General features: G+C 37.4%; 1 protein-coding gene across 16 annotated transcripts in view; it reads right to left on the reverse strand.

The window, feature by feature from the left end:
• The window catches only part of OSBPL3 (oxysterol binding protein like 3), an 86,457-nt gene that overhangs the window by 18,819 nt on the left and 43,954 nt on the right, over window positions 1–23,684 (reverse strand). For 12 of the 16 annotated variants that reach the window (XM_021387430.1, XM_021387432.1, XM_021387431.1 and 9 more), the window contains 11 exons: window positions 18,444–18,563; window positions 18,182–18,235; window positions 17,873–17,986; window positions 17,141–17,311; window positions 13,412–13,538; window positions 12,570–12,673; window positions 12,338–12,430; window positions 11,566–11,722; window positions 9,185–9,315; window positions 3,515–3,622; window positions 641–775 (listed from right to left, as the gene is read on the reverse strand). In XM_021387430.1, coding sequence (XP_021243105.1) covers window positions 641–775; window positions 3,515–3,622; window positions 9,185–9,315; window positions 11,566–11,722; window positions 12,338–12,430; window positions 12,570–12,673; window positions 13,412–13,538; window positions 17,141–17,311; window positions 17,873–17,986; window positions 18,182–18,235; window positions 18,444–18,563 — 1,314 coding nt within the window. Of the gene's footprint in view, window positions 1–640; window positions 776–3,514; window positions 3,623–9,184; window positions 9,316–11,565; window positions 11,723–12,337; window positions 12,431–12,569; window positions 12,674–13,411; window positions 13,539–17,140; window positions 17,312–17,872; window positions 17,987–18,181; window positions 18,236–18,443; window positions 18,564–23,684 lie in introns of those variants that run through there. The other 4 variants (XM_021387437.1, XM_021387434.1, XM_021387435.1 and 1 more) reach the window with 4 other exon arrangements.

The raw sequence follows: 23,684 nt of genomic DNA on the forward strand, positions 1-23,684 counted from the left end.
GTTACTCACTAACACGCACATTAAAAGAACTCCATGTGCACAAAAACTGTTACTTTCTGCTGCCATTAATACCTTTGTACATCTGAACTTCTGAAGCTGTGTTTCAGTATTGGAGAAAAGTACTAGGTGGGCCTAAGAATTAAAAAATTACTTTGGGAATGATCACCATCAGTGTTAATTCAATTTTTATTTTAGTGAAAACATGCTTCATCACCTTGGCCACAGAGCTAAAAGCATTTTCACCACATCAAACACCAAGAATTTAGGGAGTCCCAGAGACGTGAGCTATTAAGTTTCAGTATGCATAGTGTCAGCCCCAAAGTACCTACAGGGCAGGTATAAATATATATTTCTATGATACAATTTCCTTAGCTCTGGCATGATGACTCAAGGCAGATAATATAATATATGCAGTGTCTGCATATTAAGCTACCTGTTTGCTATTTTCCTCAATATGCATATAAGACTTTACAATAATTTTTTTACATTCAACTGTGAAGAGATAACAAATGAATACAAGCAGAGTATTAACTTATTTTTCTGTCAAATCATCTGTTGTGCAATTAGCGTACTGAAAGGCCACATGTTGAGGTACAGATAATGAACTAGATAAGAATAGTGTCAACCTTAATGCTCAGACCTCATTTTCTGAAGAGCTAGCAGACAGTAGGACTTCCTGTGCATCGAAAAATTCCGTAAGAGAGTCAGCAATAGACAGCCTGCTTTCGTTGGAGATCTGGTGAACCAGACCTCTGCTTTCTTCTCTCGAATTTTCCTGTTTAAAAGAAATAGAAAGTTTTGAGGGGAAAAATACTATAAATATCATTCATGCATGTGAATCCAGTCACGTAAGCTAAAGGGTTGTAAAACACTTGAAGAAGACTGCACATGCTGCTTTTCCAATTTAGCGAAAGGTAGCATGTTCTGAGGAGGGGATTAAAACCAAAGGAAAACAGACTACAAAGAAGGTTAAAAAAAAAAGGTATGATTCAGCAGATCAGTTTATACTGTTCCGTGTACCATTTCCTCTGAAAAAAAAAAGTAAAAATGCATTGATATTTGAGTGGTTCAGCCAGATATGCACAAGCATATCACTAAAAAAGCTCCAAGAAGAAGAAAATTCCATCAACTTCTTACTACGTACTGGATCCTCATTCTTAGCTGATCTTAACAAACACATTAGTCTTTTCCTTTCCCAGGAAGGCCTTTCCCAGGCCTTGCTTAATGTAAATCTGGTCAAGCAGAAGCATACAAAATTCAAAAGGAGCAAAGTTACTTTCTATACAATAGCGATGCTTTCCTAGTTCTCTATCTCCACTAGACTATTTTCCATGCTGCACTTTGGAAAGCTTCATATTCACGCTCAAGAACTCTGTGTTAACCAAAATCAGCATATTATCAAAGCCACATCAAAGACATTGCTTTTGCTGCTGCAGTCCTGTTTGAATGCTGTACAGATTTAATTACCTCCACTCATGGAAACCTCAAGTTCTCCCTATAGATAGTTGGCATAAGCAGAGTTACCAAGTCTAGCAAAGGTGGGACTACCAGTGAGTATTGGTAGTTCCCTCATAACTCCATCAGTACTAAGGAAGAGGGCTGGCTGGATCAAATTAGCATATCAGCTCCTCTCAAGCTTCTTTCTGCATAAGATGCATTCTTAACTTGTAATCATGACTGCCCTCGCTATCATAATTTTGCAGGAATTGCAAAATGAAAAGAAGTTTAAAAGTTTTACTTTCTGAACTCACTTAATGAATTATCTGGTAAGTCTAATCACTGACAGATCTTTTGAGGCTTTTCTGCTGGTGGGTTTTAGTACAGTAAAGAATGTTATTCATTGTGTGCTGATAATAGTGACACAGTAACAAACCCAACTGTTACCATAAATAAGACTTTCTGCTTTTTCAATTGTATAATCCCTGTAAAGCTGCAAGAAAAAAGTAACCTCAAAACTGACTGTTCTGTGGGAAGGCAGTTACATTGGCCTACAAGTCAAAAAAACTTCCTATGTGCATGAGAAGTGCTACTGGGATTGTTTCCAACTCTATTTTGAACTTCAAGCAAAATGAGCAGAAGAGGTTTGTAAAAAAAATGGCTGGTTTTTATATTTAATCACATGAGAGTTTCACTTTGTTCATGTTCTGATTGTGGCAAGATAAACTACACCATAAACTGCTCAAAATATAAACTAAAGGTTTATCTTATGCAAAGGCTTGAAAAACTAGTTAATACTGCTTCAATTTTCAGAGGTCTATTATAGCACCTGATATATCATCTAGAGACAAGCTTTGTGCAGTGACATCACATCAGCACTAATGTACTGCAGTCCTCATACTGGAAAATTTTCATCTTAGATTTGTCTAAGTGATTTTGTCCATAAGTTCCATTCCAAACCATGCCAGAGGGAATTCATTGACAAAATCCCTAACGGATATTTTGAAAGCTAATTTTGTCATATGTATATGCAGTGAATATAGCATGTTTGAGAAACAACCCAGCGTCTTTACAAGGTCCTCTACTAAACAGGAAAATTACTCTTGAAATTAAAAACCAATGTACTCATTCATTAATGTCTCTCTGTATAGCAGTGCTATTCAAAATCTTATGGGATTAAAAGCAAAATGCTTTGGAATGATCAATTACCTTAAGGAAAAAAAGAGGCTAAATATGACCAAAGCCAGTTCTGCTAAAACAGAACTAAAATAGAAATGAACAGACTGAATGACTAAACTGCCTTTTAAAAATGAAAGGAAGTAGTATGTTATATAAAACCCCCAACACTATATCCATTCAAATTCTAATGCAGGATTTATTATACAAGCACACCAGAAGTTTCCCTATCAGTTAGCACTTAGGAAAATCCATCAGAAATAACAGTTTTTGCTTCCCTTACTAGAATCTTAATCATAGGACCTAGATGTTCTATAAATACACCATATTCATACGCATTCTGAAGTGAGCCAAGAAACTGTCAGTACCTCAGTGTATCTCAAACTGGCTAACTGGATATGCAGAAGACTCCCTGGCTTCAAACACACAAAGTTAATTGGCTGAAAGAATCAAATGAGATATACGGGGTCTTCATGAAAAGTCTAACAAGGGCTCTAAACATTAAATCAGTCACACTGGTAGTTAGTGTTTTGGGCTAACAATATTTAGACAGGCATGAAAATTAATGGGGGAATGCAAGGAGGGGAAAAACACTGGCAGCAAGGTGACAAGACAGCTTTGTTCATGCTGAGTGGGAAGTGGGCAGGAGGTGAGGCAGAATACCAGGAGCCAACAGCAAAAGCAGTGGTGGTGTGCTCAGGAAAACTGCTCACAAGGAAAATCTTTAAAATTAAATATAACACAATGCATCACCAGAAATGATTCATAATCACGAAAGCGGACTCATTTTGCTAACACAATACACTGTAGGGAAGACATGAAGAACAGGACAAGATGAAACACCATCTAGAGGTAGGAGCTGGAGGAAAAGATATCACTGAAAGAGGAAATCCATACCCACCTTCACCAAATCTGGACTTGATTTTGCATTAGATGCTGAATCAAGGATCATAGATTCGGCATGTATTCTGCGTAACCGGTCTTTTAGATCTGTGTTTTGTGCTATTGCCTGGAATATTTAACAAAAATATTGGGGATATAAAGTTCTCTCAACTAATTTGAACAGCGGTTTCATTGTGTAAAAAGAAAGGGAAGGAATATTTTAAATGCAGTATGAAACATGTAATTGGTTACTGGTTCAGCAAATTCTTTGTTATAAATGGTTCAAATCTTGTTCCTTGTCTCTAAAAGTAAAATTTTTGTTCAGTCTGAGGGAAAAGACAGAAGTGGAGAACAAAAGCCAGGGATGGCAGTTTCAAGTTACTAGGTCGCGCAAGGTGATACAGTAATCTAAGAACAAATGAATTTTATGCATCATCTTTTTTCAGCTCCCTTCCCTCACCTCTACCTCCAACCAAGAGTCTCTAAACGTTCTCACTCTCACCACACCCAAAAATGATTGATTTTCTTGATCAATCTGATATACTGTTCCCTTTACCTTCCACTAACAGAGAAATAAGATTTTACTCCAGAATGATTAGTAAGAAAAAGTTATCTTCTGCTTTTGCTGCTGCACCCCAACTGAAGCGGTGCTACTGCATGAGGCAAGAACAGAAAATGTGGTCTGAAAGAATGAAAGACAACTCTTGTACATGACATTGTTTTCCCAGACACAATTCCAGAAGTGGCAAGGGGTAAGTTTCACTGGATTTAATGAGGGCGTAGGGGAGAAAGACTTCTCCAAACCATACAGAAAAGCTATGAACAAATAACATAATTAAAAACAGAACAGACAGAAAGAAACTTAGCTCTGTTTTTTTTGCTGAGAAAAAGCCTGTACTTGTATTTACTGTAGTTGTACTATTTTTTTTAATATTGCATAGCAATACTGTTTTATATTCTATTGCTTTATAATTATGCAAAAACATAGTAACCATTGTTTTCAATTTATTCACTTAAAAAAATAAGCCTCTACAGATATTCATAGTGAAACAGCCCATTCCTTGTTCCATTTCAGAAACCAAGACATTCTCGTGAGTGAAAAGGAATCCATTCTTCACAGTGTTATAAGTACATGTAGTGTTGTAAGACCAGCCTCACTTATGGTAACACACCTTTTTTGCAAGTGCATGGAGCAGGAGGTTACACAGAAGCACTCATTGTCTCCCAGCTGTACGGCACAATTCAAACAACACACACTCTATAAAGACTGCACTCCTCCAGCCACAGCTGTCAGCCGCACACACTGTGATCCTTTGGACAATACTTCTTCTGAGATGAGGTGGGTTTCCCCTCGCATTCTGTTAGAACCATTGAAGGCACAGAAGCTTTAGGAGGAAGTTCATTGTTTGAGGATTACCCTGAGCCAGGGGTTTGACTAAACTTCACTCTGCTGGAATGTTTGGATGGCCCACCTATGAGCTTATTAATTCCCTCAAACCAGGGATTTTTTTTTTGTTGGTTACAGTGTATTTTTTCAGATGCTTCCCTGGTTCCTTGACTATGTCTGTAATTCCTGGATGTTTACTTAACCTCTGATAGGCATGCCTGGGGGACAGCTCCTCTTGGTGACTGCCAACCATGAAATCATAGAATGGCTTGGGTCGGAAGGGATCTTAAAGACTATATGGTTCCAATCACTTCCCCATTGGAACCTTCCACTAGATCAGGCTGCCCAGGGTCCCATCCAACCTTCAACCCCTCCAGCGATGAGGCAACCACAGCTTCTCTGGGCAACCAGTTTTAGAGCCTCATCATCCTCGCAGTAGAGGCTTTCTTCTTTATATCTGACCTAAAATCTACCTTCATTTAAAACCATTACTCATTTTATTATCACCACAGAACCTGGAAAAGCATTTCTCCTTATGTTTTTTGTGGCCCCTTTTAAGAATCAGAAGGCTGCAATAAGGTCTCCCCAGAGACATAAACAACTCCAGCTCTGTCAGCCTCTCTTCATAGAAGAGATGTTCCAGCCCCAGCCCTCTGATCATCCATAAGGACCTCACATATGAATTTTGATTTTAACCATGTGGGTAAGGAAACAGTTTTATGCTTACTTATAGGAATAAATTTTTTGTCTCTTGTCTTCTTCAAGACAACCAAGAAGCATAGTTAAGTTCCTACTGCACCAATTAGGGCTACGTAGACTACTCCAACTGTTTATTTCAACACCTTCTGCTTTAAAAACTGATACAGAGGAGGTCTCTTCCACCTAACTGTCTTCATATTTCTACTGGCAGTAGAGAAACAGCAGTCTGAAGTAGAATCTTCTTGCGAAGATATATCTGAAACGCATCCCACCACAGAATATGGATGGTCTGATGCAGAGAAGAAGGGATGACTTTGGGTAGGAATCTGAGGAATAATTCTAGTGCTTGCTCATCCTGTAAAGTCTCAAAAATCTGTGCAAATCATTAGATTGTTAGACTTGTAACACATGCTTTAAGTGTTTGGTCTCAGCTTTCTGTCAAAGTAAAAAATGGGAATGAAGAAAAGATTTTCCTGCAGTATTCTTGTCCCAGGATTTGTTCCTTATGTGCCAAATATATTCTATAGCAGCCTGCTTTAAGCTGTGTTCCAAATAAAGTATATTTTGACTACTTTGAAATATTTTCCCTGGCCAAAGTAGGCAAGGGTAATCTGCATATTCTAAGTCATTCTCTACAGCTTGCAGAGTTGCACAACTTTCTAACACTGAATCAAAGAACAGGTACAATCACAGAATTGCTCAGGTTGGAAAAGACCTTTAAGACCATCAAGTCCAACTGCAATTTACTGTACTACCCTAACAAGCCACCACTAAATCATGTCCCTGAGCACCACTTCCAAATGGTTTTTAAACACATTCAGGATGGTGACTCAACCACCTCCCTAGGGAGCCTATTCCAGTGCTTAACAACCCTTTCTGTAAAGTTCTTCCTGATATCCATGATCTATGATCCAACCTAAACCTCCCCTGGCACAACTTGAGGCCATTTCCCCTTGTCCTGTCACCCATGAGAAGAGACCAACTCCACTTTCTCTACAATCACCTTTCAGGTATTTGAAGAGAGCAATGAGGTCTCCCCTCAGCCTCCTCTTCCCCAGACTAAACAGCTCCAGTTCCTTTAGTCTCTCCTTGTAGGGCATATTCTCCAAGCCCTTCACAAGTCTTATTGCCCTTCTTTGGACCTGCTCCAGCACCTTAATGTCCTTTCTGTATTGAGGTGCCCAAAACTGAACATAATGTGTGTCCTGACACCCTTTTAATGGAAATAAGAAAAAAAACCTCTACAGCACTCTGGTAATTAGTTATTCATGTTGAGTGCATTTGATGGTCATGTGTCACTCAGAGTAGGAAGAGAACATACCCCTGCTGCAATGAAAATAACCTGTGTTATTAACTTTAACCATAAAAGGAAAAAGAAAAAAGCCTCTGAGTCATAGTTCCTGTACTGCAATGCAAGTCTAGCCAAGCTCATCATTTTAAATAATTACAGTACAGAAATGAAGATGCTCCCACGGCCCTTACAAAACACTGTTTCCCTCTTCAATTGTGACTGTTGAGTTGGGTAGAAAATAAAAATTAAAAGCAACAATCCATCACGATGGATTGAAGACTTACTGTCCACTTCTGCGATCTGAATCAATACTAGAATGTGGAGAATGCTGCAGTTTACACACATTCATTTTGTCCAATTCTGATTTTGATGGTGTTTTTTGTTGGAAGTAGTCTTGGGAGCAGGAAAGACAGTAGGTCTGAAGTGATGGTGAATGGGAGAAAGTATTCTCTAGCTTTACATTTGTGTGGTCTGGATTCACCATACTGGCATTTATTACTCCTGTGTCAAGTGCTCAAGTAGACAATCTTATATATTATACCCACATCATCAAATTAATACAATAAAGAACTTACATAGCCTTCCTCTATAGCATGCCAAAATTACTTTCTTCCTTCTACTGTAGCTATCTTCTTCTATTGTTCTTTCTTCCTTCTACTTACTTTTTCTGTTCACTTTTGTCAATTCACTGTGTGTAGGTCAAGGATAGCACGTTAATGAGGGAAAAGCAAAGGCAGAGATACTTATTTTGTAAAATGTATTTTATGCACTTTAAATCTGTTTCGATTTCTTCCCCTGCCAGATCAATAAGAGCAAAACAGCCTGATAGTTGATAGCTTTCAACTTGTATGATTTTTGTTCCTCATGAATGGAATAAAAATTGAAATAAAAAACAAACATTAACTTAAAGTCACCAGTACAAGACTCTCTGGAGAGGAACAGTCTTAGAACTATGTTGAGTTTATCATAGTTCTGCTTCCAGAACTCTTCAGAGGAAGTTCATTCTTTTCTCCTACAGGACCTCTGCTGTGTATGATGAGAAAATTTCTGTTGGCATCACAGCTTTACAGATCTAAAGGCTAAGAATAGCTTTCACATAGATGTTAACTTCTGCTGAAACTGCCGAAGTTCAGAAATGACATCTGGATGAGCTACAGAAGAGTTACTAAATAACAAATAAGAGCAAAGAGCATAATTTCTAAAAGACATTTAGAGGATGAAGACAAACAGTATTTCATTGCTCAGAAAAAGAATCCAGGTTTGGCTGAGTGTTTGCTCCATTTACAAACCTCAAAACTGATTTTTTAGTTTAAAATATTAAGCGAATAGCATTGGAAAAATGAAAGTCACCTATCCTGATGTCCCAAGTGGAACATTGGAAAGCCAAAAACAAATGAGTGAATATAGTTTTATGCAACAAGCTTCAGTTTTCTCCAAATTCTATGAAGACATTGAAGCATCTACTGGTCTAGGGAAAGAAACATGTTTCAAACTGAAAAACTATAACCATATACAGCTTTTATAAAACAAAGCAATTTTTATACTGAACTAAATTTAAGATTATTTATACCACATTTAGCCAGAGTCACTCCTGCCTCTGATTAGCAATTTGAAACAGACTGAAATTTTAAGAGCATGGTAATGATGGCCCTCATTGTTCTGAAATTGGGTCACTATTTAGTTGATGTATTTCAACATGAACTGGTCTCAGTTGCAAAAAGCGTACCAAGCAAATCCTACCAACTTTTTAAAGAGCAAAATCTTATGTCATTTAGGATTTTGTTCTAACTGCTCCACTGCTGCTTTTAGACGATTAATGGATAAAGTTGGAAGCCAATATAAACAAGCTGTACTTGAGTTTGTTTCTCAGTGTTTTGGTGCAGAGTGGCGAAGGTCTGGTGCAACTGAAAGGACAGAGTGCCTTCAGCTGCTCCTTTTATTTTGTGCCAAGTTATAGTGAATATTTGGTGCCATGTAGGAAAAGAAAATCTGCAGCCTACCAGAATGGAGTGATTGATCCATACAGAGCAGACTCATAGTCACAGAGCAGCCCTCATACTTAGCATCAAAGAATATGGATTATATATACTATGCACCTAAATAAATTTATCAAGTCTTCATGATTTCACAGTACCTTTACCATTTAGAAAAGAGAGTCTTCATAAAACACCATCTATAATCAAGACTTATTATGCTTCAATTCTGCAAATTTTACCACAGGACAGACACTAACAAAACAAATTAATTACTATAAAATTTAAAAGAAATAACTGGTGACAGCGAAACTTGCTGAACTTCAGCGTGTCACTTACAGACGTTAAGGCATTCTTCAAGCCAACTATTTGTGCAGATGGAGACGACGATGCCTCATGCTCCAGCATCTGCTTCAGCTTTTCTCTCTCTGTAGATATGCTGCTGAAAGCTGACTTCAAGGTGAAGTAAACTAGAACCATTTTGTTAAAAAAAAAAAGTTAAAAACAGCTACTAGTTGTACACGTACCAGTTATGTTAAACTTCAATGAAACATCATTTATGGTGATAGAAACAAGATTTTAGCTTGAGAGATCTAGCATAGTATATTATTCAAGGTTATCAGATTTTTTTTTTTTTTTAAACCAGCAGAAATGTTTATGGTAAATGCTAACACGTTGACTATATTAGCCACAGTCAAAACTGCTTTGATTACTTGTGACAGATGGCAATACAGCTAACTAACCACGTCTGCTCTTCACTTGCTTTTGTTTCCCAATTAGCTTGAATCTTCAGATAGTCATGATTCTATTCCACATTCCCTTATGAATTTCAGTGGGAGAGGAGACAAAAGGAAAAAATAAATAAATCAAGAAGGCAGCTATAACACATACAGTGTCACAGGTATAGGGTTAGTAGTTTCACCACAAGTTAACTTGTGGTGATTCATTTTATCTCATTTGGGTACAATGACATTTCAGTTTGTTAGATGATTTATTGACTCAAAGGCTCAGATCCTGAATGTGATGGTGTTTCTACTTCTGAATTCATTTCACTAGCCTGAAACATTCAAATCAGACAATAGATCATGCAAGCTGTTCTTGAGATGTTTGATCTTTTATATAACTACAAGGAATAAAAACTTAGGTAATGTTTGTTTATGTAGTATTTCAACATACATCATTCTGCAGAACCAGCACATTTTTGAGGGACTATTCACATCTTATAATAAAAATCACAAGAACAGGCAATGCAAAAATTTAATTAGGGAATTTACCAGTGAAATGGAGATAAAAAAAATCTGAGTGTGGATGCATGGAAAGAGTAAAGAATAAAGACATCTTTTATATCTCTCAGATTTAACCTGAATAACAACTACTACCTCATTGAGTATCTCAGGTAACATAACTTAAGAAGAAAATAATCCTAAACTGTATTTCATCATCAGAAACCATTATCAAAGCCAATTTTTTAATTAAATCTATGTGAAGAAATCTAACAACCTCTCAGGGGGTGAAGAGGAAGATATGTCCATTACAATCTATTTTACATTAGGCTTTCACATATAGGAGACATGACCAGAATCTCTATTGACCTTATATATCATTTAATAGCTGGTATACTAAAATTTTCAAGAATTGTTACAGAATAAAGTACCAATGATACATTTCAGCTGTACCAAATGTTAAAGCGTAAGTTTTCTTTTTTTCAGAAGGGTGGTGGTATAAAGTAGCTTTTGAAAAAATAAAATCTTTGTATTGTTAGTAAAATGATACTGTATTAAATAGTACGTAGTCCTTTGTCCCCTTAGTGCATGGTTCAGTTCAATCAAAACTCGTGACACAGACATTTTAGTTAATATGATCCTGAGCAGGAGAATTCTAGTGCTCCTGTAGACAGCAACTTTTCCAACTGCGCTCCCACCCTCTTTCCTAGTTTCAGAAAATATGCATCAGTTTTGATTATAATTTACTTTATAAAGCTTACTGCTAAAATAAATACATTCCTTCCATAATGGAATCAAGATACATTGGCACCAGAGGGTAAAACGATGAAAGAATGCATACTGATAACATCAACTCATTATCTTGTGCAAAAAGGAGCAACACCTACACTTCCCAAAGTCTTTCAGACATAAATGTCCAAGTGCCGTCCTCACCAAGATTACATAAGCAATAAAAATGTTTTTGGTGTGAGGGTAACAGGGCAAAGTATTGCTAATGAAGAATGATTTCAAGAGACAAAACATTTATAGTCAAGCTGCCCTTCCAGCTGCTTTACATGATTTTACTCTTATGCATTCACTAAAAATAGGTTACTACCATAGCAACCTTTGCATCACCAGCAAATGGTAAACTCTGAAATACAGTGAACTAAGTTTAATATATAAACATCCTTGTGCTCATTTACACACGTATACAGGTGAACAAAAGAGTATAATCTGCTGTTGTATTTACAGCAGTGGGAATTTTCTCCTTTAGGCAACAAACAGAATCTAGGTTTTTAGCACATTAAACAAAGGGAGGTCCTTCATGAAAAATAAAAATAGGATGATAAAGTCATTTTTTTCAAATGACTCAAGACATCAGCATTCGTAATTCCGCAAGGGAACTAAAGGGAGGGTGTTTCATGCTTTTCCTAAATATTAAACAGGACCTGCTCTCAGAAATCATATTAAATTGTGATGATATAAAATTAAATATGAAAGACAGACTTCATTTACCTTTATGTGCAATATGAAACAAGTCCTCCTGCATTTTAGTAAATTCTGATGATGTTTCAGAGCCATCAGAGTAGTTTTTCTCTTCTACAAAATCTATTGTAGATAAGTTAGGATTGGAAGCATGTAGTCTCATAGGGGCAGAAAACACTGAAGGCACCTGTAAGGAGGACAGTACTTTGTGATTGTATCTGTCTTGTTTTTCAAACTAACCGTAAAGAATTTTATTTTTAATTGTCCCTATCTGGAACACCAAAACCAATAGTACTACCTTCAGTTACCAACAGGCTTAGAATGGATGAAAACACTGATAAAATTTTGCCCAAGATTTCATAGTTGGAGATTTGGCAAAACTCCAAGAAACAAGGCCATTGAGAGTTGTAACATATAAGCAGAGGAAAAAATACTATTGCATAAGCGTCTAATGACAAGCACACTGGATGCAAGTATGAGCAAAACTACCTGGAGAATTTGCAAAAATAGGTACTGCTAAAAAAAGAAAAAAAAACTACCAGACACCCTTCCCATGCCCCTAATTGGAGACAAACTGGAAAAATGGGTAAAAGACAGGTTTATCTCCTGAACAAATTAGTACAGATCCTACTGCAGATTTCAACAAGGACATGTTTGTGCTTTGTTTATTACATTACTGCTTAAAATGAGTCAGCATAGGACAGTGCTTCAAAAGGACGCATTTCCTAAACTGGTTATGCCAAGAAATTATCAGTAAGTAAGATTTGAAGAAAAGATAGGCTACTGAAAGGACTGAAGTCACCTGTAATGTTCCTTTAGCCTCTTTCCCAACAACTCTAGATCGCCACCTCCTATGTGTTCTCTTTTCCTTCTTTGGGCTTTCAAAAGGTCCAACCTTTTAATAACAAGGAAGACAAAATACGGATTGTCATAAAAGTAGCAAAGTAAAGAATAAATACCTTGATCATTTAGAATTTGGGGTTGGTTTTTAGATAGCAAGGGAAAAGGGGTTTTTTGGTTTTTAAACAACAAACCTGCATAGCATTTATAGCAGGTGCTGAATATGTCCTGTGAAGGACATCCATGCTCTGTAACAGCTGGTTCATTTCCAGTAAATATGTGTGACAAGTGGAGAGATCTGTTTAGAACAAGAGAATATTTTCAGTTGCTCTGAAGTAACAAATATAATGAAAGTTTTTTGTTTATAGGCTAGTTTTATTTTTATTGTAGCTGGCTTAAGTTATTAATTGAGAAAAACCAGAGTATTAGACAACCAGCTAAAATAGTCTGTATCCTTCTCCCTTCAAAATACTGAAATGCCTTTATAGAGCCAGTACAGTGATATATGGTGTTTTGTCACAGCTGGTTGGAGAAATACAAGATAACATATGAGTTACTGCAGTCTGGGACTAGTTACCCAAACTAGTTACTCATGGAGAGGGTAACAATGCCACAGGCTTTGAGGCTCAACAGTTCATGCAGAGCTAGAGATGAAGCACTTCCTGGTAGGGAGAAAATATGCATCATACAGACATTTTCACCAACACGAAAAAGATCTTCATTATTTTAGGAAAGCATGAAAACAGAAGGTGATTTGGAAGCCAGCTTAAGACAGTTCAAGTTTTACTAACAACGGTGAAGTTTATAAGAGAAAATATATTGGAATATATAAGTTCCTTTAAGAGATCCTCAAAACTGATACCCTCTTCATTCGCTAGCTCTTTTGAAAATAAGTAAGTAGGCAGGAAATCAACAACTACCCCTTTCCTCCCTCTTGTTTCAGAAAAAACTAATGACTACTAATGCTACTGTAGTGTCATTGTCAAGAAGTAAGGGAAATATTAGTTTATTTCCATCTTCCTTCAAATATCATTACCTCTTGAGCATTTTTCCATGTCTTCAGAAGACTGTAGCCAAGATGGAATCCTGGACTCATTACTCGAAAAGGAAAATGACAAGTTACCACCAGCTGACAGCGAGTTTTGTTTGGTCAAGCTCCCTGTCTGTTCCAGAGAAAAACAAGCAAATTATTAACAAATAATATTATAAAGTTATAATGACAAATTTTGACAAGCAACAACTGGGGTCCACGATCAGTGACAAGGACTGAAGGCATCAACAGCGTGGTGGTAAATAAATGTGAATGAACTAGATGATGCATTACAGTCATCAAGCATACTGCCAGGACATATAACGTACAAAAGCTCGTACTAAAGGAACTATAAAATTCTGTGGAAAAACTGAACCTTGAAGAAAGGCAAAGCTCTGCATCAATTAAATCAATTTAATACATTTAAAGCACCATACGTGGCACAGAATCAAAACAGAACATTCTATTCCTTTTATATGCCTCCTGAAGAAACCCAAGGTAACTAAAATGTAACATGCATATATTTGCTTAGAGCTGTTTTTCAGTGAAGAAAGCACGATCCTAGATGCTTTCTAAAAATTTTACTCAAGGTCATATGACTTTAGCATGGATTTAGCTTGATAGACCTTAATACATGTGTGACATACGTCTTAGTTCAGTAAAGACCATCATTTTTGCAATGTCTCAGTGATACTTTTCAAACTTTCAGTAGTGCTCACGATCAGATACTACAAGAAACACTGGGAGCTATGAGTAAGAACTTATTGAGCAGTAGAATTAAGTAGTTTCCAATAGAAATAAGTTTCCACCCAGTACTATAAGCCACTGTGCACTGGTTATAAAGCTGTTTTCTTCTCTAACATAACAACAAATAGTAGCCATACAAGTGTGTAACTATTTTTTTAAACCTTATTAAACCTTTTGCCTTTTACTAATACATACATCAGGAAGTTTCACAAAGCAGTACTTTGTCAGCATCTTATTTAAAAATCAGTTCTTAAAATGCTGTTTCACCTTAACTGCCATTGCATGGCCACTTCACTGATGATGAGAAAAGCTGACTAAATTGTTTGGCTCTTCTCTAAAAGACAGGCTTTTAAAAGGTGCTCGCCTTTTACCAAAACTCAGGTAGTACTTGTTTTAAAGTTATTCACATGAAACATCATCTATATGCCATTCTGTTGCTGTTTTTATAGTTAGTCTTTTAAAGATTATAATTCATGCTTCAATTTGAGTTACAGAATACCATCTAGGTGATGTCATTCAGTACCATATCAATTTATATATCATGTAATAGCAGGAAGAATTAATATGCATAATTGATTTTAAATTATCTATGCAGTTCAGCTGTTTTATTCCTACATAAAACAGTATGAGGTGCAGTCATCTATACATGTAAACATAAACAATTCCAGCACCTTTAAAAGCTCAAGTACACTGAATTTAAAGACAAGCAATGCATTGACATGTTGGGAGAAAAATCCCATGTTTATCTCATGCAAAATAACCAATTCTCTTCCAGAATATATACACAAAGGGCATAATTAGGAGCAAAGAAACAAGACATTGCTAAGAAACAGGCAAGAAAGAGTTTGTAAAGCTCCAGTTAACTATACCAATTACAACTGAAATTATGCTAAGTACTGGAATCCAAGAATTCCAGATAAATATACATAGATGCATACACTCACCCCCTAACAACTTTATTAAAAGTGCAAAAATTGACGAGATGTCTCTAAAAGCAAATAAAATGCAATGCAAAGTTCACTTGTTATGTTTTCCTCAAAATAATTTGACTGCTGGATTGATAACAACTAACATTAACCTAGGGCTGGTGTAAATTGGCAAACCTCCATTTAGCTTCAGCAGAGCTAAGGTGATTAACTGCAGCTTAAGAACTATCCCCTTCTATTTTTCACATGAAAATCAGTAGGGCTTCTTTGCAGTGCAAATCTGGATTAATAAATTAAAAGTGAATTAGTGTCTTTCACACTAAAGAAGAAATAGTTAATTTCCTGACAGCAAGCACAGATTTTAGATATGCTGGTCACATAGATCCTTTTTATTTTTCTATTTATTTTTTGAGAGCAAAGGCATAGATATATAACGGGCACTGCAATGTTTTACTTTTGCTCTCAATATTGTTCTCCCTCTTCTATCCAAGTTGTCTTGTGGGAGGAAAGAACTAGACTGTCCCAGAAGGTTTTCCATTTCCTTGCAAACACAGAAGAGATGGCTGTCAGAGCCGCAGAGGCACTGACTCCACAAAGCCATGCAGATGGTTTTTTGCAGAACGCTGCTGTTACCACAGGGCAAGTCTGCTCTTTCAGCTGCCGGCTCGCACAGATCCTCTCTCTTTCAGCCACCACAAAAAGTAGTTCAGGCACGTGTTTGTGCTTGGTAAAAAATTGTCATTCAGCTACAGCATTGTCCTGCGAAAGCAACAAACCTCCCATCTCAGGATGTTTTAGACAGACCTAAAGCTACATGCAGCTACAGTTAAACTTCAGAATGACATTGTTCCAAATGATATTACAGCTATCCAACCCCCATTCTAATGCAGCACAGATTTAGTCTTATGCAACTACTACACTTCTATCAAGCCAGAGACGCACGCTTAGCTAAATAAGAGATGCTGTCTCACCTTTAATGGTCTTTCAGGGTAAAAAGGGGAAATGTAAGCACTCCAGATTTCTTTCCTACATTTATTTGTTTGTTTATTTTTCTACTGTTAGTAGTAGAGGATGCACTATACTTTGTGTCTTTGGAGGCAGAAAAGATGTGAGAAAGAATACTGAGTAAGTTGACAAAGCACTCCTAAACATCCACCTAAAATGTGACAGATGGAGACTCCTCAGTACACAATGATAAATGTGCTGCTGACTGCTCAGGAGACCCGTCAAACCAGAAGAAGAAAATTCTTGAACTACATGCAGTGTGAAATAAGCCCACTCAGACTGTACAGCAATACAGCCAGAGAAAAGAATACCTTAGACAGTAGGATAACAAAGAGGTGACTGCTGCATAAGAGATATTTGTGGAGTTGACAGAAGCAGAAAGCAGATACAGTAGGTAGAGCACAATATTGCTAAAAAAATGTTTTTCAGAAGAGGTCTGGTTTTACTCTACAGCAGAAGCATTTCTTTGGGTGAACATCAGCCAGTCAATATGCAAACCATTGGAGACAGACTGTGTTCAGGTGCTGAATAAAATCATTCTTTTGTGAGGCTACCTCACAAAACGTAAATAGTAGTCACAGGTTAGAGCTGTTCAATAATCCCTATCTACTAGTTAAGTACAGTCAGATGTATTAGAGGAAAAAACAAAGAGGTTTTATTAGCTAAGGGAAAAACGAAAATCTGAGAAAAGGGAAAAACATATATATAGCTGAGTGCTCTTTTGTGACTTAACATTCACCAGCATGTATCAGTCAAATTATGATATATTGTCAAGAATTATGAGGATTCTAACTCAATATCCTGTTTTAAAAGTCACTGTGAAAATTTAATTTACTTCTTTAAAACAATGAGACACTATTAAAAAATTTACCAGCATCACAGAGAAAAATAGTTGGGAGCAAATTTATAAGTAATATTATTTTGCTCTTTATAGAGCAAAATATTTTAGACCGTAACTTAAACCCATACAAATTTTCATTATGCTCTTTACTTCAGAACAAATCAGGCTAATTTAATCACTGATGAAAGCTCACTGCTTATAAATCATCATTATTACCTTTCTACTTGGAGTCGAATCACACACACCAGGGCCAGAGTCCACAGTAGTAGATACTGGGAAGAAAAGATTATTGACGTCATGAGGAAACATGGAGATTTCATTCTGACGATACATTCTGTGATGACGAAGCTTTGCTACCCATTCATCAAACAGCTCCTGAGATTTCACCTACACAAAATTTCAGATATTATAACACCCATATTCAAGATTGCTAACAAAGAAATTAAGATATCTTGTACTCATTAGACAGCTAGCCTGACTGACTTTTATTGGCAAAATACCAGGAAAGTTTTTCTAAATATGCTCCTACTAGAAGACACTATGCATGAGTTTAAGCATGACAAAATTAGTCACTAGACAAAGTAAAAACAAAAAAAGAAACCTCAGTTAACAGAGCTATGATTGCAATGCAGAACACGCTTCTTAGAAATTTCTAGAGAGAAAAAAGCAATATAAACAAAAATTGTTACTTCTTAGTTGCCAGTTTCGAGGTTTCGTCAAGGTTTAGCTACTAAAAAATGTAATCGTGTACCTGACTGGAACAGTATGGTAAAGCCTCTCAAGTTATAAAGTGTAAAACTTTAGTCTGTTGAGACTAAAAATTAAGCCATTAGTGAAACTAATAGACCTCCTACTGCTAAAAATAAATGTGGTCTCCACCATACAGCCTTAATGTTGTTACACTACTACAGTTTGGGGAGCAAAGTTTAAACAATGTTGAAGACTTACCTTCAGATGATATATCTGCTCTTCGGTATCCAAATCTATACATTTTGTTGATTTCTTTACAGACATGACAGAAAGTCCAACATCAATACAGCCATGAAGCTTCCCTCTCTCTATCTGCAGAAAAAAAGAATACAATAACCCTAGAATAAAGCAAGATGGACATTACCTGCTCTGACCATCATTGTCTGCATTCAATCTACTCTTAAGAGCTGCTGAAACTCTACTCCTCTTTACTATCAATATGGAATTATTTCAGATAAAATACTGTTGTTACCTTATACTGGCATTAAGGGGTTTCAAATCACTTACATCAGCTTGGCATTTAGAATACTTCAAAATCCCTCTGTCCAAAAAGAAGTATCTCTGCAATCAGAAACGAAGAGAATTAAAAATCACACAAACAGCCAAAAAAAAACCCCAAACAAAATGAAAAAGCACCACCTCAAACACCCACACACATTTATTTGGAGAACATTTTTCCCTGCTTTTTTTTTTTTCCCCCCAGTAACAACACACTCAGTAAGTTACACTTTCGTGGCACCAGGCTTTCATGCAGACATTCCTTTATTACCTTGTGCCAGCCCTTCAAAGGCCATTTTCTTTTTTTCAGCAAGCAGCCTTCCTGTTTCTGTGGTTCCTGGGTACAATTCATTGCTCCACGGAGTCCTTCTACAATTTCCCAGCTGTCCTGCTTAAACAAAAAATATAAATTTAGATCTTGTTTCTTCCAACTAACAGAATTGTTAAGACAGATCTGAGATGAGTAAAAAGTCAAACTACAGGGTTTCCATCATTAACAACAACTTTCTCAGCACCTAATTACCTGGATGTCTACAGTAATAAAGGTAAGATATTGTAACTAGTAACAGTGCCATAGTAAAATAAACATGTGATGTTATTAAATAAGACACTTCTTTAAGTCATCTAATATCAACATTTGTCTATCAGATAAGAAATTAAAGGATGGAAAAATCCTGAATAAAAGTTATGCTGTGAAGAAGCACACATAACATCTTCATCAGTTATCCAGATGAAGGGACAGAGCGCACCCTCAGCAAGTTTGCCGATAACACAAAGGTAGAAGGAGCGGCTAACACACCAGAAGGCTGTGCTGTCATTCAGCAAGACTTGGATAGGTTGGAGAGTAGGATGGAGAGGAATCTTATGAGGTTCAACAAGGGCAAATGTAGAGTCCTACACTGGGGAGGAATAACCACATGCATCAGTACAGGTTTAGAGGCTGATTTGCTGGAAAGGAGCTTTGTGGAGAAGGACCTGGGTATTCTGGTGAAACAGGTTGACCATGAGCCAGCAGCGTGCCATTGTGAGCAGTACAGTTGATACAACAGAAGGAAGGGATAATCTCCAGAAGGATACGACCAGATTTGAAAAGTGGGCCCATATGAACCTAATGGGGTACCCATGGCCAGGAGTAAGGTGTTGCGCTTGGGCCAGGGCTATCCTAAACATGTACAGACCTGGAGAAGAACTCTTCTCAATGAGTCCTGCAGAGAAGGACTTGAAGGTCTCGGTGAACAACAAGCTGGACATGACCCAGCAGCGTGCTCTAGTAGACAGGAAGGCCAACTGTATCCTGTGCTGCATCAAAAGAGGGGGGGCCAGTGGGGAGAGGGAGTCGATTGTCCCACTCCACTCTGCCCTTGCAAGGTCCTATCTAGGGTACTGTGTCCAGGCCTGGGGCTCCCAGGACAAAACAGATGTGGAGCTGCTGGAGTAGGCTGAGGCAGGCTGATCTAGTGGGTGGCAACCCTATCCACGGGCAGGGGGTTAGAACTAGATGACCTTTAAGGTTCCTTCCAACCTAAGCCATTCTATGATTTACCTGTACATACCTATACCCGTCATGTACAGCCACAGCCTAGTCACAGTTTACCATAAAAAGATTTCTGCTGTCATGTGCAGAAACAGCCTATGCTAAAAGCATATATTTGTAGGTTTTGAAAAAGAAATAAATGACTCTGAAAATGAAGACTATAGCACTTTTTTTGTCTATACTAGATAACTCATAGTTTTGCATTTTTTTTTTCATAGGAAGGCTGCAGTTTGTAAGAAAAGGGAAAAAGAAAAAGCTAAGAAGCTAGCTATCTGAAGTATTAGAAGGAACATGATGTAAAGGCGGAGTATAAGAAAAATACTCCCTCACTTTCATCAGATACATCTCTAGTTAAAAGAGTCTGTCTTGCCATCAGCAAGCCTTGTATGAAATATTCTGCAACAATGTAACAGAAGAGAGCATTTTTTACAATTCTTTTCTGTGGGAAAACTGCTAATGACCACCTAACATAAGTTGCAAGATTTCTGATCGGAAGCCTAATGAATGATTTATCACGAGCTACCATGAGACTTCACAGATTCATGATTATTAAAACTGCCAGAAAATGTCATGTGCTTGTTCCATTGCTATATATACATATATATATGAAAAAGAGAAATACTGTAACCTGTAGAATTTAACAACATAAAGGACCACTGTGAAACACTTAGGTGGAAACAGAATGCTACACAAGTGAGTATTTGCAGTCCTTTTCATTTAAGCTAAAAAGCAAAATATCCCCCTTTCCCCTCCCTGGATTTGACTGACCCAAAAACTTTAAAACAAAAATGAACAAAGGCACTAGTTGTACTCATTTAACCATCTCCAGAATCATTCAAATTCAGCCCGAAAAATAAAACAACAGAAGTTACATCAGGTTATATATGCCTATTACTAGGGTACAAAGACAAAATGGCAAACCATCTTCAAAAACACATTCATTAAACAGCTTAAGCAACATGATCTCTTATTCCAACATGTTACTGGCAGCACTCCACTATTTTGTTATTACCTTCCTTGCACTGCACTTTATGGAACAAACTGCAAAGCTTCTCTGACTTGAGTTCACTTTGTCAATCCTACACAAGAGGGTGCAAGCATCAGAAATGGTGTTGACCCGCTTTCATCATTCAGTACTCTACAGATCACTCAGCGATCAAAGAACCACAGAATGACCAAGGTTGGAAAAGATCTTCAAGATCATCCAGTCCAACTGTCCACCTACCACCAATATTTCCCACTAAATGACGTCCCTCAGTACAACATCTAAACGTTTCTTGAACACCTCCAGGGTTGGTGACTCCACCACCTCCCTAGGCAGCCAGTTCTAGCACCTGACTACTCCTTCAGAGAAGTAGTATTTCCTAACATCCAACCTGAATCTCCCCTGGCACAACTTGAGGCCATTACCTCTAGTCCTACCACGAGTTACATATGAGAAGAGGCCGACCCCCATCTCGTCACAACCTCCCTTTAGGTAGTTGTAGAGAGCAATAAGGTCTCCCTGAGCCTCCTCTTCTCCAGACAGAAGTTCTTCCACCTGAAGGTAAGTCAAAACTGCAGTCATTCTAAATGAAGTTATTACGGCACGCATTTTGTGCTCCTTTAATTCCACCAACCTAGAATATTTTGACAGCTACTTAAATAACGTTATTCCTCAATAGTAGTCATGAAATTGTATTTTTCCTCCTGAAACCAAACATTATACTCTTATATTCTTTATTCATGTTTCTCAACTTGGGATTCACTTAGGATTCTGAATAATCATGGATTCTCTCCTGCCTAGGGGTGATTTACTACGATGTCAGGGAAGAGAGAAGCTACTCAGACATGAGGAGTTAATGTGCTGAATGGAGGGCAGAAGGCTTCCTGGGCTGTTGCCAGCATATCAGCCCATCACAAACCACAACAGTGCACGCTCTGCTGCAAGACACCAGCAGCGTGAGTCTTTTGTGGGCTGAAGCTGTGAGAGAATGAAGCGGAGCCAGCCTGTGCCCTTGTAATGACAGTTAGCTACTGCTTGCTAGCTGCAGCTTGACAGCTATTGAAGTACAAAAGCAGCTATAAGCCTCCACAGTTAAGGACTTGTTTTCTTTTTTGACAGAGCCTTCCAACCTTGAAAGCAATAAAGAAAGGATATTCCACCAACTCTTCTACCGTAAATGGAAATACTTGGCTGCCAAATGCTTCCTATAGTGAGTCTGGATTTTTTTCTCGTTAAAGATTATTTTATCAACCCTTTCGTGATTACTGGCATTAGGAGTTATGATGACTGAGCAGCCTCTTTAAACATCATCAAGTATAGTGTAATGCTACAATTTATATTAAGTCAGTAACAGCTGAACTTACTGCTACTCACTGTCCACAGGTAGATAAAATTTCCTCTCCTTGGGAAATATGTTCTGCAAATGAGCCAATAAAAAACTAATATTGACATGAGACATTTACAAACTGGGGACTTGAAAAGAGGTAAACATTAAAAAGTAATGAAACCTGATGGAACAAGTGAATGATGATTCTAATTAAAAACTAATAGGAACATTTAGACGATTAAGAAGAATGACATGTTTATGGTTTTGTTTCTTCCTTCTTGAAATTAGCCAGAAGAATTTAAAAACTGCATTACGTGATTACCAAGCAAGTTATTTCCACTGCCTTATCCAAAATATATTAAACTGCAGTAGCAAAACAATTTTTCCATTGAAAACCAACCTGATAGCAGTCAAGACTAGCAAACAGTAGGACCTTTTCAGTATTCCTATTGTTACGCCTAATGAATCACATTTCTTGAACTTTGGATCCAGTTCTCACAGTCTTTGCTTAAGGTTAAACACAGCATATTGTTAACAGAGCAGTCTACTTGCAGGAGACTAGGAAAAATTTGAGCACAGCCAAAAAAGCAAGAATCAAGATTCACTTTTTTTTTTAATAGGGATAAATTTGGAAAGAAAGAGACTGCTGAAATTAGACAGATCCATGCTACATTGGGCATATGAGGTGAAGACAAAGGAAGCAGCTGAGAAATAGTAGAGCTGTAGTACACCCATCTGGAATACATGCTGTGTCAACAGTTTGGGTAAAAGGTTTAAATATAGAGCACATCCTGGCCTGCACTGCAAATAAAGTTTACTTTGAGCCGCTTCTGCAGTCCAGGCATAAGAGGTTTCCCTTGTTCCTGAAGAAGATCTGCATTTCTCACTGTTTCTTCTGGTCAGTGAGCTGGCCAAAAATGCCTTCACAATGAAAAAGTGTGAAAACGGAAAGAAAAGCAGAAGTAGGAGCACCATTTCCCTTTGAGTAGGACCAATGGCTTGCCAAATTCTCAGGTGATGGCAAGTTTCCTACTCACATTTCTGTTAATCTGGGAACCTCACATTTCAATTGCAAACTACATTTAAAAAGTAGCTTAAGATGAACTGGAAATAGATCCAGAACTTTTAAAAGCACAAGGCTATTCCATCAACTTCATTATCCAAGGAAATGCAATGAATATTTCAAGAGAATTAACAGGTTGGGGAACTGCTGGATAACCACAAGACCCAATACTGCAATAACAGCAAGCACTTGGTTCTGTTTCTAGCCAGAAGAGACCGATCTTTCCCACCCGAGCCTCTGAACTCCCACAGTTTTCAAAACATTGCACTGTGACATATATATATATATGGTTTTTTTTTAGATCCGTTCAAGATATAAACCCTACCATGATTTTGATCAGTATTTTGTTCTTCAAGATATCTGACACCTCATTTAATGAGTAAAAAGCATCAGCTGGCTATTGCTGGGAGCAGCTGCAGAAGCAAAAGAAAACTGCTTACTCTCTAAAATGAGGACAAATTAATCAAACTGGTTGGTTAGCATCTGTTTTCATCTGTCTGAAATAGTTGAGGAGCAAATTGGAAATAAAGGATTTCCTGAAAGCTTCTGGAAGCATTCAGATTTTGGTCCATTTCACTGATTCTTATTCCACAGTAGGGAACT

The sequence above is a fragment of the Numida meleagris genome, chromosome 2 (assembly GCF_002078875.1).
Source record: "Numida meleagris isolate 19003 breed g44 Domestic line chromosome 2, NumMel1.0, whole genome shotgun sequence".
In the NCBI taxonomy this organism is placed as follows: domain Eukaryota; kingdom Metazoa; phylum Chordata; class Aves; order Galliformes; family Numididae; genus Numida; species Numida meleagris.